We start from the raw sequence: 13533 nt of genomic DNA, 5'->3' as shown, positions 1-13533 counted from the left end.
GGGTTTCATAAAATGCATGGCTTGTACAATCAAAAATGTTTGGTTATCCTTATTGGCAGATTGGCACACAAACAAGAAATTACTGACAGACAAGGAAAGTGGAGTGTATCTAATCCAGAGGTCATCAGTTTCTGCACCATGCCGTTCATGTCATTATGAATGACGTTGCAGTCTCACAAAATATTGTAATTGTATGAAACATAGTATAGCTGAAATCCCAACCATTATCTCTTCATCAAATGTTTTGGTTTCCAGTGCATGAGCAGCATCAACATGAGGCTTAGAATACATCAACACAGCTAAATGGACCACAAAACTATTTAGCATGACAGAAAACATGCGTCAGAAGACAGACGCAGCAAAAACTGTTTCCTAGTAATAGCTTACCATTTGGGTGTTTCCAGTGTTTTTCATTAACAGTAGTTACTTAGTTAGAATTTTCAGCATATTTTTAAGATAAAAATAAATGTGTTATGCCCCACAAAACTGGAACCCTAGACCCAGAAGGCTTCTGTCTTGATGTAATTAAAGAATAATGGCTAACTTCCTGTGTTTATTCATTTCCCTGTACATGTTCCTCCTCAGCAATAATAATCTCTCTCTTTTTTCACGTCTAGGACTTCATGGCCAGAGAGCGCACACTGTTAGGGCTCATCTCAAAAGAGCCCCCTGATAACAGGTGTGTAAGCACATGCAGATATGACTTTGTGTGCGTGTTCCGTTGCTTCGTCTTCAAAATGTCCTTTCAATTCGAAGGCCACTTACTCAGCTCTCGTCACGTATTGCTCGCGAACACACACAGTTGTTCAGTACTCTGTTACCTGTTTACTTCCTGTTTGTTTGTTTGGGGTGCACCACAGATTTACAGCAGAAATACAAAGCCCTTCCCTACATGATATAACCCTGATCCTGGAGTTCTACCCACTTATACATTTAATTCCCGACCTAATATAATACATTTGGTTCTAATTCCCTGACGCCGTATGTGGTGTTATAGATGTCCACATGTTCACCACTACTGCTACAGACGCAGAGGTTTTTTGTTTATTATTTACCAGTCAAAATTTTACCATTTTCTCATATCCAGCAGTTACTGATTTATCTAGAATTATCTAGATTATCTAGAAAGGTCTAAACTAGGGCAATGAATGTTTATCACCAGAATAGCAGGAACTAATAAAAGTCCTGGAGGTTGATGCGTCAGATCTGTCCTTTAAAAAGCAAGCAAGTGAAAGCTGCGTAGAAAGCAGTGACTTTTATGGCAATGCCGATCTTCCCCCTGCCTTAGTTGGTCAGTCCCTCCATCAGTTGACAGTTCCACTGCTGCTATTTTGGAGCGCGTGTTGTCATGCAAAAGAACTCTCAGTCATGGTTATGGTGAATTTCCATTTCATGAAAACGAACGAAAAGCAGTGAGAGCAGGGACACCTTGAGATAACATCCCGCATGCGTGCTTTTCTGTGCGTGTGCGTGTGGAACAGGGCTTCAGGGGACGAGGCACCGGTCCGCGAGGAGAGAGGGCAGCTGCAGGACGAAGGTCGGAGCCAGCCCAGCGTTCCCGCTATCCGCCGGGACAGGCAGCGGCTCTCGGAACGGCCGCGGGCGCACAGCGCCACAGGCCTGGCCGCCTCCGTGGGTCTGCCCTGCCCCTTCTCACCCGCGGGTTCTCAGCCCTTGTGCGAGGCAGAGTGCCAGCCCAATCTGGATGCCATCGCTTTCCCTGGCGTCATCCATGAGAACGCGAAGAGCTCGTTCGGGGTGTCGGAAATTGCCGACGACGCGGGCGATTGCAGGGGCACTCTGAAATCACCGGGCTCGCGGAAGACGGCAGCACCAGAGACTGCCTCTGACGTTTCAGCTTCACACCCAGAGGACAAAGCCACAGGCCCGCAAGCATCTTTGTGCTTTCAGCCATCTCCTCAGCCATTCCATACTGGATCACCAGCAGATCCCAAGAGCCCCGCCTCTCCTACTATGTCCCTCCCCTCTTTACGAATCTCAGAGTCCAATATTCAGTTTGCTCAACCCCCAGACATATCTCAGGAGGACGATGAGGTATTTTTAGCCACGCCCTCCTCATTACCAACCCCACTGCCAATCAGAGAGACAGAAATCACAGAGGACATCCTCCCTTCTCCTCCACCAATCGTCCCCCAGACAAAGGAAGAGGCACAGGACCTTACACCTCAGGAACCACAAAGCGTAAACAGGTACACACATACACACACACAAATTTTAAAAAGCAGAATCAGTTTCAACAGTGCAGTCAAACACTGTGACGACGTTTCCATTCCAGCATCTCCGACTATCAGCCGGAGCTGACTTCCCACCAAGATAACGAGGAACACTTCCATGACCTGTCATCTCCGTCAGTGACCCCTGACTCTAATTGGACTCCGGTCGGAGCCAGCATGACTCGTAATGGCAAAACTGCTCCGCAGTGCCCCGAGAGGCACGTCACAGAGGAACAGGCGGAAGAGGAGGAGGAAGCAGCCCCAGAAAACCTCGGCCTCGAGTCGGCCCTGCTGGCCAGGAGAAAGCGCTCGGTAGCAGAGGTGCACGTGGAGGCACTGGCCCGTGAGCTGCTTCACAGAGATGAGGCTCTCGCTCTGCTCCTGGAGACCTGGGCAAGCACCAGCACACTGGACCTGATGGAGGGCCTTTTCCCTTCCTACTTCCCGTCTCCACGGCAACAGCATAGCGACAGCCCCTGCTGTCTGGATGAGAGGTAAAAACAAGTAGAGGAAGCAGGTGTTCAAGAGGCCTCTTACAAGGGTATTGTGGGATGTCAGCGAGGGAGGCAGAAAGACAAGAAAGAAAGAGTGAAAGAGGGCGAGAAGCTACAAAAGTGCTTGTGTGAGCGATCGATGTGGGTTAGTTTTAACTCACAGGGACAGTAAACACTGCAGCTTTGTTTATGGTATTAGCCTGCGAATTACTGCTTTAGCTGTGTGGATACGAGGCTAACTAAAGATTAACAATATAAGGCCGCCAGGGAAATTGGTTCGGAAGAAAAACCGAACAGGACATTTTTTGGATTACACCCAGAACTAGCTGCTGCATTCTCGGGTGGAAATAGCTTTAGAAAATTCCAGTATTGTTGGATATGTCGCGTTAAGGTCAAAGTTTGTCTGGTGGGAATCAATTATTAGCCTCCATTCGATAAAGTTTGCTCAAGACATGTGGACCAACGTCAACACAATGCCAGTCAGACAGTGCCCGTTCAAACAATCACTACTGAACATTCAGCTGAAGGGAGTTGGGGTTTTGTTCATGCCGCCTTATCTGAGACTTTGAGTACTGCTTGGGAAATTATGAAGGCGATACCAGCGTCGCTATAACCTCAACCCCTCAATTAGCAGCCAACAATGAGGAAACGCTGCCACCTAGTGGTCTGAAAAGAGCAATCGCCTTAGCGTAATGTTTTGTTCTCAAAACGGCAGGAATTTAATACATAAATTCTTAAAGCGACAAGAAATAAATCCGTGATTGTTATTAAATATCGTTTAGATTTGGTTCTTATCAATTTAGTTACGTTTCTGAGACCATTAAAGTATTTTGTATTTTAAATACTGTTTGTTGGGGGGGGGGGGGGGGGGGGGGGAAGTACTACAAGTTTGTCAGTATATAGTGATTAAACAGAAGGAATGTGTTTCATATGGTTGTGTCAGCTAAACTGTGTGATGGGAAGAGGCAGACATGCTAAGCCTTCTCTCTGAAAATATGTGGTGTGTCATTACTGACCTTGTATCAACTGAGGCATGTGAAAAAGACTAGCACTCGAGCGGCTGGATGGACTCTAGCTTGTTACCAAATTCCCTGGCTCTTTCTTTCAGCGTGCGTGTGTGTGTGTGCGTGTGTGTGTCTTTTGTCTAATTTCTTCTTTCAGGAATGGGATAGACAGGAAGTTACCGAGACAAGGCCTACTTCATAGCTGCAGCTGCTGTAGTAGATTGGTTTGTGTGTGTGTGTGTGTGTGTGTGAGTGTGTCAGTGTGCATGAAAGACATTATTCTTTGGCACTGTCTTGGTGTCTTAGCTTTATCCATTGCTTCATTTATATATTTTTTTCCTCTGTGTGTGCATGTGCTTTACCTCACACAGGGCTCCCGATGTTTCGGGTGTGGCAGATGATTCTTATGAGAAAACCATCAAGGAAAGAAAAGAAACCAATCTGGATGAGGAGGAATCTGATCTCAACCACAAGAAGGTCTGATTCATATCCACCCACCAGATTCTTAACCACCGATAACAGAATGGAGTCAGACGTACAGCAGACGTACACAGCACAGTTTACTCTTGAGTGTTGAGGCAATATAGACCAGAGTGAAAGAATATACAGCAGGGTTATCAGGTGTTTGCATTCTAATAACACAGGTATGATCAATATGAAAATGTAAACACTGAGCATATTGTGCAGTACATTGTTTTTTTTATTTTTGGAAAGTAACATATGCCAATACATTCCATTTTCTTATGGCGACTTGCTTTCACTTAGTGGCTTTAATCATTAACTGCTGGGAACCTGCAGTAGACTTAACTGGCAGAGTACCTTTTTGGGCTGAGCTGAGCGCAGTACCTGCTCTTCTCCTGCAGGGGGAGCTGCTGCGGGCCCTGGGGGAGAGCTTGGCGGTTCTGCGGGCGGAGCGGGCAGGTCTGGTGGAGCGGGAGCGGCACTATCGGGCGCTGGGTCAGGACACGGAGGCTCTGGTCCAGCAGTGCTGCCGGCCTAACGAGCGCGAAAAGTACTGCATGTTCGTCGGGGACCAGGAGAAGATCGTCAACCTGCTGCTATCTCTGAGTGGGCGTCGCGCCCGCGTGGAGAACGCCCTCAGCGCCCTGGGCAACGAGCCGGACCAGGACAGCGCCGAAGAGAGGGTAAGGGTTCGCGGGACACGAGATTCTAAAACCTACTGTTTCTTTGGAAACCTCATGTACTACACTGTGACGTTTCCTGCCGCTACATCTACGGCACATCTCCTGGAATGTTCATCAGACGTATCCCGTGTAACACAGTCACCCAGATCATTCCCTTTAGTAATTATCACGGCCACGACATAACTCACAGTGCTTATAACAGCTGAGGGGCGCAGCACTGCACAGTGTTGCTATCTTATCTGCTGCTGACAGCGAGTGAGATATTGAAGAGCTGAACCAGGTCTGGGGAGATCATGCAGACACACCCGCCCCATCCCACACATACACACATACACACCCAGAATCCCTCAGTATGATCAGCCAACCAGCTGTTCCATTACCACGCCTAATGTCACATTATTAGGTGTGGTACGCCCTGGCTACTGCAGTTAGGAGAGGAAAGGATGTGTCTTGAAAGAAACAGGATCTTGAAAGGAAGTGTCAGAGAGTTCCTGCTTCACATTTTAGTCAGGATATAGAAACCTGTATTGAAGTTATTTTTTTCTGATGCTGACTGGCTACTTTTAGTAACACACACCCCACCTATTCAATACGAATGATTGCTTTGCAGTCCGTTACATCCTTTGCTAACTCATGCCTTAACAATTTACTGTGAGAATACTTCTATTAATTATTAATTGGCACGTGCTCTTTGTAAGGAAAATTGACTTGGGTTGCACTATTACTGGTTTGAACTTCACCCTAGGAATTGGTGTCACCGTCTACACCAGCGCAATGATGAATAGTTAATAGAACTTTACATCTTAGCTCGAGTCATCCATAGGAGCACGACTTGGGTCGTGTTAGTACATGTAGTGGCCACCAGGTAGCACAAGATTTTCATTTTGAGTGCTTGGTTTGAAATAAGCACTGAAGCTGTTGCATCTAAATACCTGACCGACCTTTTTGGAATCCCTGTTGATTTACAGTTATTCTCAGTGATCCAGCTGATACCCGTGTGCTCCCTTTTTTATTTATGTTATTGAGATTGTGTGTATGTGTGTTGTGCTGCAGGCGTCTCTGCAGCAGAAGTGGCAACAGCTATGTAATCAGCAGGAGGACGCGCGAGAGCTGAAGGAGAACCTGGACCGGCGCGAGCGCGTGGTGCTGGACTTCCTGGCCGGCTACCTGAGCAGAGCGCAGCTGCGCAACTACCAGCGCTACGTCCGCGCCAAACCTGCCCTCCTCATCCGCCAGCGCCACTTGGACGGGCTCATCCGCCAAGGCGAGGAGCAGCTGCAGAGGCTGAGCGAGAGCATGCCCCCGGAGCTCCGCCCACCAGGCTTAGACCCCGCCTCTTCTTCTGCCGATAGGCCAGAGGGCTCCAACCTCCCCGCCCACTCGCCACGCCCCCCCACTGTGACAGCGCTTTGACGTCGCTCTTCAGCACGGAAAGCCGCTGCCAAGGAGGAAAACGCGAGGAGATGAAAGTGAGAGAAGGAAAAGGACGGAGAGCGCGAGAAGGAAGTGATGGGGAAGGAAAGAAGGGCAAAAAAAAAAGATTAAACGGAGAAAGAAAAAAAAAAAACAAGTGAGAAACTTTCAAATTCTTTCCCTGTGACAACACCCACGTGGTGCCTTAACCGAAGGTGTTCAGGCCAGAACGAAGGACAACGGTACCGCCTCACTAGTCCGTTTCCGTTAGGAAGCGTCGCTCGTTCTGACCTGCGTGCCTCCTTCCGCAATGGCCTTTTACACCAGCGCACTGCATCAGACCCGTGGCCCTGCCGACGGCTGACCTGAGCAGCACAGCCGGACCCCCAACACAGCCCAGCGATGCAAAACGCGTTCCGTTATATGACTCCGTTACACGTGCTTCGATGGGAGTTCAGCTGGCCACACGACTGTGGTTACTGTGGCAATACTGTGTGCAATCACTTCCTGACAGAGTCCTGACATGCACGTAACAGGTCTATCACTTTAGGAAAGAACTGGCTGTTTTTCACAATGCTGTAGTCTCCTTCTCACACACACACTCAAATAATAAGCACAAACTCTGTGCTTTAAGTGAGTCACCTATCCTCAAATTGCTTAAACTGCTCAAAGGCTGCAATGACATCAGCAACTGCAATAATTATTTATAAATAGCCTATATATGAAAATGTGTGTAATATGAACATGTACTAAGAGGTCTGTCCTAACCTCTTAAACGCCTTAAAGTGTAGAGAAATAAATACATTCTATATTTTATAAAACAGCATAAGGCCCATACATGAAAAATGCAGTTTTCAGGATGAATTGATTTTTGGATTCTCAGTTGGCTTTAAAAGGAAAAGGTGCTCCTGTGTCTGAACCATTAAAAGCTGTTCATTAGAGACAAAGTGGTGTTTTGATTGCATATTTAGTTTTCCGTCTCCCATAAATAACGAATAGGAATCACACTTGGATTATTATGCTTGTATTCTGTTCAAATATACGCTATATGACCCGATACTGTAAACGCTGCTGGTTTTCATAGTTTAAATAAGCCCATCGCTTACAAAAATGTTAGCCACCTTTTGTTATTTTTTATTTGTTGTTCTGTTCACTGTTCATCAGGTCTGTTGGCTTTTGTGCAGACAGACACCAGTGATGGTACCGTTGGTACATTACTTTCATTGTGTTTGTTAGATGTAGAATTTCAGACCCAACTTGGACTGGACCGTTGAAGTGCTGTGTTTTGTTCTTTTGGCAAATCGCACCATAAACAGGCCGTCACATTGCGCTGTTTAAGAGGAGAAAGGAAAAGCAGACGCATTCTATAAAAATAAATCTATTTTTTAAAAAGAGACTTGTTTACAGTGTTATGAAAGTGATATGAAAGCGATATGAAAACACTGCAAGCACAATCTAATCAGCTCATGGAGATCTACCGCCCTGCAGAGTTTAGTTACACCCTTTCTCCTGGAGATCTACCACCCCGCGGAGTACATCTCCAAGCCTAACCCAGCATACCTTACTCTATTTCCAGATACACTTAAAATCCTACACTAACTAAATTAATTAACCCTAATTTCTCAGCCTGTAAGTTCCATTCATTGCTTCACATGTCCTGTGAGACACTGGGACACTACTTTCACTCTAACCAACAATACATACTTAACAAAACTCACTCCTGGGTGCATAACAAAGCTATTTAAAATTTTGTAAATTGTCTCAAAATTAAAATATGAGGAATATTTCAATGGCAACTGAGTTAAAACTAGTGGAGACTACTGAATAAATGTATTTGCATAAGCTAAACATTGAAACAACAATCATTTTCACTCACTTATCAGCTATGATCATTAGCTTTATGTGACTGAAGTAGTTCTTCTAATTTTCAGTTCTGATATTTGAAGACTTTAGTGGAGTTCATTTTGTCATGGTGCAAAATGCTCGATACTATCACTCATTCACAATTTGGTCCAAAAACTAGACACAAGCTTTAAAAATCAAACAAAACTCAAGTGTGTGATCACAGAACTGCGCGTTCCAGACAACCCACAACTCAGCTACTGTAAGATGAAGATGAATGAAAAATGCTGTTTTGTGTGTAAGGCCTATAGCCAGCATCTTAAATTACACATGAACACCAAATGAACAAAAACATATCCAGGTGTGTTCTGGTGTGTGTGAAACAAATAGCATGCGAGTTTAGATGACCACCATCTCGATTTTAATCACATTCCATTTGCACAGCTGTGACGATCCCGCATCAGATTTTGCATTTCATTTCTTCATCATTTATTTGACATGCTCAAAAGATGTGGCTCTGGAGCGCCACCGTACAGGGCAGAATATCTCAGCTAAATAAGTCAAACTCTAATTCAACAGGAAAGTCCACTCACCTACCACCTCATTAGAAACTCCTTACTGGCCACTTTACCGGGTACAGCAGTCTTTTAGTTTACAAGCATACAAATGCAGACTGCAACTCATCTGAGGTCATGCACGGTTGGTCACATGCGACCCTATGAAAGGTCTATTTCTTGCATTACTGTAGACAGTGATCCCTTTCCAGTACAGCAGAGACACTGGCATGGTGGTATCAAGCACAGCAGCCCAGCTGCCGTTTTTTTTAGGTTTTTTTTTTTACGCATAGCAGTGTCACCGCTGTGTCAAGGGTGCTCCGCTCAACACTACAAGGTAGGTGTGTCTAATACAGTGGTTAGTGGTTCTCCACCAAACGCTTCTCCCATGTTGTCTGGCTAAGATACAAACACACTTTGTAAAAGGGGGGAAACCGTGCAGTGGGAACAGCTTAAAGCTGTTCATTCTCTACTGGAGTTGTAGGGTACACAAGACACCCTCTGCAATTGGTAACTACACTGTGGTATCCTACCACAGGATACAGCAGAACACACCCGCGACAAGACGGGACACGCAAACATTTCATACGTCTCACGGTATTTGTTTATGTGGTTAAACAAGATCCAGAAGTGAAGACCATGAAGCAAGACATGGCCTGATTTGAAAAAAAGTGGTTTATTTCAAAGTGTCTAATCAGCTCAGTGCAGGGACTCCCGAGATTTTTCCTCCCCGAATGACAAAAGGCCACAGTGGAGTCATTTGGTCCTTGTGCTCCCCAACGTCCCACACAGTCAGACAAGCTACAACAAGTTCTTTCTTTACTCCAGCACCGTACAATACTAGTGGTTAGAATGTGCGTGTGCAAAACAATGAGAGGTTCAGAACCGGGGTCCTAGTGAGCAAGTTTAAAATGACAAACGTCCCTTTGCAACCCTGTTCTCCGTAGTATCACCTATACAGCAACATTAAGCACACAGTATGAGTCCAGGTTACTATAGCATTACCTAGGCGACTGTGGACCCGGAATCCTCTGTCCTGCCAGTGGAAATATAAGTCTGCTCTGCCAATCCTGCTTTTTGGATTTACTGTAAGATCAATGCAAGGGACAGATGGTTAAATATTAAAGCCACAAACTGAAACAGCTGAAGACTTAATCTTAATCTCTGATGACATCAGAGAAGCGCATGAATATAAAAAGCCTACACATACCGAATATATTACTGGATGCATAGTTGCTTTACAGTATTTACAGACAAATACAGCACACTTAATAATGGTTGCCAGTCAAATTCCTAGAACATAAGATTTTAAGAGGATATAAAGCGAGGAGTTTCCTGTTTAAAGCTCTGGCAGAATGTGGACTGTTTGTTTACCCTCAGATTAGAGAGTTAGGGTCAGTAGTGCAGTTTCTCTTCCTGCTCACATGTCAAAACGGGGGGGGGGGGACACCACCAACAATGAGCCAAAAGAGCCCTTCAGGACATAAGAGGTCATATGATTAGAGGGAGAAAATGCAGGACTGAATGCACAAGGATAAGGAGGCAGTATTTGACTGTCAGGCCACCATCTGAATATACAGACAGGCAATGCAAACACCACACACACACACACACCCAGCCACCCACATCTTAGCTAAAACTCTTTTCCTGTCCCCTTCTGTGTAAAGACGTTTGGCTAAACCCAACCTCTGAACAGACTTGGAGAGCAACACTAGTGAGCCTTAAAGCACCCAAAGTGGTTTAATGAATATACAACCTCTAGTGTTCATTTCCATTAGTGTCACACAGCACATGTTTTCAGTGAGTTAAATCCCCATTGCGCAGGCTCCGTCAGAAGCACCAGTCCTGACACCAGAAACCGATTCAGTTTAACCGGTGATTCTGAAACTGTCCGTCTGCTGTGCCAAAGTAAGTACAAGGGTTTTCCAGGAGTGGCATCCGGTAGGTTTTCACAGGATGGACTCTGCTGTGGCTGAGACTCTCAGCTGTGGCTTGTGTTTGAACAGCGCGGCGAACGACGAGTGTCTCTTCACCGTGGCGACAGATGGGGCGACAGCCAGGTCTGGGGGCTTCTCCGCAGACCTGCACACTCCCGTGCTGCTCCCGAGTGCCCTCTGGGGGGCGCCGAGGAGCTCGAGCAGCTCCCGGTCTCCGTTTTTCTCCAGATACTGCCACGGCTTTTTGCCACTGTTGTCTCTGAGCGTCACGTCGGCCCTGTACTTGTGCACCAGGAGGCGGAGCATCTTCCTGTGTCCGTGGAGGGCGGCCAGGTGGAGGGGCGTGTAACCGCAGGTGCTCCTGGCATCCACGTCCAGCTGCTGGCCCGTCTTGCTCACGCCGTACCAGAGCGTGTTGAGGACGCGGTGGTCACCGTGCTTGGCGATCCAGTGCAGCACGTTGAAACCCGACAAGAAGTCGCGCTTGGCCAGCAGGCCCGGCTCCTCGCGGAAGAGCGAGTAGACATCGGCCCAGGCGCCCGCCGCAGCCTTGGCAAACCAGTCGTGCTCGTGCGGCTCCAGCGGCACCTGCGAGTGCCTGGGGCCGAGGCAGGCCGAGTCGTGCGCCAGGCTGCGGGTGGAGTCCGTGGAGGAGAGGCCGTCCAGGGTGCTCGGGGCGCAGCTGGACAAGGTGGAGGCGGGGCGGTCGCTGAGGAACGAGGAGATCCGGCGCAGGCGCCTGAGGCGGGGCGAGTCGCCGTCCTCCTGGGCCGCTCGGTCCAGGTCTGCCCCCAGGCTCCGGCACATGCGGCTCTTCAGGCGCTGGGAGAGCCGGCGTGCGACCGGCCCGGACGGAGGAGCCCGGCCCGGAAGGGGCTCCTGGTCTGGGAGGTCCCCGGTGGAGCGGTGCCAGGGAGCCACGCTCCGCTCGGCCCGGTGCAGCTGCGCCAGCAGCTCAGACTCGCGCAGGCGACGGCTGGCAGGCGGCTCCACCTCCACCTCCTCCGCCATGATGACATCCAACGCGTCTTCGCTGGACCAGTCGTCCTGGTAGAACTGCGGGGGCCAACAGGGGTCTGTGGCGGGGAACAGGTTAAGGCTGCCCTGGCTGGACGAGACGCCCCGGAACTGGCCAAGCCCCCGGTGGCCAGCTGCCGGTGGTAGGCGGAGGGTTTCCAAGGGCAGGTTGCACCTCTGGGGGGCAGCCTTGAGCAGAGCGGCTGCCGCCATTCCATCATCATCATCATCATCATCATCATCATCTCCCGGCTCTTGGATGTATACAGCCGGGGTCATCCTGAACAGGCAGTCATTACTCTGGCTCAGACCCGCCTGGACACAGGAGCAGCAGGAAGAGGCGGTAGTAGGCAAGTCAGCTAGGCAAGGACTGGAAGCGTAACTCTGAGACTGACCCAGAGGGATGGCAAACGGCCAAGGATCCTCATGGTTACGGTCAGTGAGAGCGTGTGCAGGCGCCGTGTCACCGGGCGGAGAGCTCAAAACCACCTCGTAGGACGGGCAATCCAGAGGAGGCCAAAAGGACGTCTGGCTGCAACCGTCCGCTTCTCGCAACTGTCCGAGGTCGGCGCGGTAAACACCATTGTGTTGTGTCGTTTCCGCGAGTGCTTTCAACGCCCCCGACTGATCCGAGCTCTGGCCGCTCCCACTGGAGCGTGTGGAGTCTGTAATAAACGGGGCTGGTTTCAAAGTGCAAGCGTCGCTGCCTCCCTCGCTGCCGGTGGCGGAGGACACCGTTTGCTCCCACGAGGCTTGGACAGGCGTCTCCAAATTCACTATTTCTACGTCGTCGTCGTTGTTTACAATCCCAGCAACGGGTAAAATGTGTTCGGTGCTGTGGCGGGCTTTCCGAGCTCCGCTGGCAACCTCGTCGTGACGCTGCGGTCGAGCCGCCGCGGGTTTGGCTGCGCCACGTCCCGCTTGGCGCGTTTGGTCGCGGCGGCCGCCTGACGAGGCTTTGCTGACGGGGACGTCGCCGACATGCGGCCGAAATTTTTTCTTCAGGACGACGTAACACACTCCGTCCTCTTGCTTCACCGTCGCCAGCGCGTTCACGAACGTTTTAAACAGCTCGCGGTTGTGCGCCCTGTCCTCGTTGTCGCGCAAAAAGTCTTTAAAGTGCGCCAGTAAGTGCGCGTTCCGCACGACTCCCCCGCCGGTGCGCAGGAAGCCCAGCACTGCTTCTTGAGAGAAGTCGGTGGCCATGCTCGACTCGCTGTTGCTCGGGCGTCCTCTCAGGTCTCTGCAGCGCCGAAGTTCAGGATGAACTGTCAGAGGTTTCGGGTGCTCGGCACGTGAACGCCGCCCACGCGCCGATCTGAACTCCTCCTGCGTTCCTGTGCCGCGCGCGCTCTGCGAAGATTTATGCTTTAGTGAATTTAGCAAAATAAAGTGTCTCTTCTGTGTGTGTGTGTGTGTGTGTGTGTGTGTGTGTGTGTGGAAACTTTGGTAATCGGTTACTTTGAACTGATTTGCCCACGGTTTGGTGTCCCTGAAGGAAGATAGAGAAAGTTTAAAGAGGAAGAGGTTTAATCATAGAGAAGAAACGAAAAAAAGCTATTTTGTGTGGTCAGTGCTAATACATTTTATGATACAAGCAGGTTGATTCCGATTCCTCCACTGATTAAAAAAAAAAGGTGAAGAGCAAATTAGTCAAGGAGTCCTTGAGAGACGTTTGCGTTTTGCCGCTCTTGTAATCCACGTTATTTATAATCGTATAATCACTGCTCGTGTGAAGGGCAAGTTGGGTGCAATCGGGCTCTCCCCATGACGTCTGTTCCTCGGATCAGTGTCGGAGCGGTGTAAATGAGACAGAATACGGGATCACATTCCCTACTTTAATGCCAACCAATGGATTTGGTTGAAATATAGACGGTTGTAGGAACGCACTTT

The 13533-nt window shown here is 48.8% G+C and overlaps 2 protein-coding genes across 7 annotated transcripts in view; one reads left to right on the top strand and one right to left on the bottom strand.

The window, feature by feature from the left end:
• The window catches only part of shroom3 (shroom family member 3), a 44136-nt gene extending 36454 nt beyond the window's left edge, over nt 1-7682 (top strand). For 4 of the 6 annotated variants that reach the window (XM_081704333.1, XM_027017730.3, XM_027017733.3 and 1 more), the window contains 6 exons: nt 618-679; nt 1482-2210; nt 2297-2728; nt 4104-4209; nt 4596-4877; nt 5931-7682. In XM_081704333.1, the coding sequence (XP_081560459.1) occupies nt 618-679; nt 1482-2210; nt 2297-2728; nt 4104-4209; nt 4596-4877; nt 5931-6290 (1971 nt within the window). In that variant the 3' untranslated portion in view covers nt 6291-7682. Of the gene's footprint in view, nt 1-617; nt 680-1481; nt 2211-2296; nt 2729-3889; nt 4210-4595; nt 4878-5930 lie in introns of those variants that run through there. The other 2 variants (XR_014119067.1, XR_014119066.1) reach the window with 2 other exon arrangements.
• A 2916-nt stretch (nt 7683-10598) lies between these two features.
• On the bottom strand, nt 10599-13526 carry sowahb (sosondowah ankyrin repeat domain family member B). Its single transcript, XM_035521495.2, has one exon. The coding sequence runs from the start codon at nt 12844-12846 to the stop codon at nt 10636-10638; it is 2211 nt and encodes a 736-aa protein (XP_035377388.2). The 5' UTR covers nt 12847-13526; the 3' UTR covers nt 10599-10635.
• Nucleotides 13527-13533: the final 7 nt, after the last annotated feature.

Source organism: Electrophorus electricus, chromosome 21 (genome assembly GCF_041902795.1).
Source record: "Electrophorus electricus isolate QZ-2024a chromosome 21, ASM4190279v1, whole genome shotgun sequence".
Taxonomy (NCBI): Eukaryota; Metazoa; Chordata; class Actinopteri; order Gymnotiformes; family Gymnotidae; genus Electrophorus; species Electrophorus electricus.
The sequence above is the reverse complement of the archived record's forward strand: the minus strand, read 5'-3'. Positions and strand labels throughout refer to the sequence as shown.

Bases quoted from the DNA above. Each gene is read 5' to 3' on its own strand.
- sowahb (XM_035521495.2), bottom strand. From the start codon at position 12,846: ATGGCCACCGACTTCTCTCAAGAAGCAGTGCTGGGCTTCCTGCGCACC.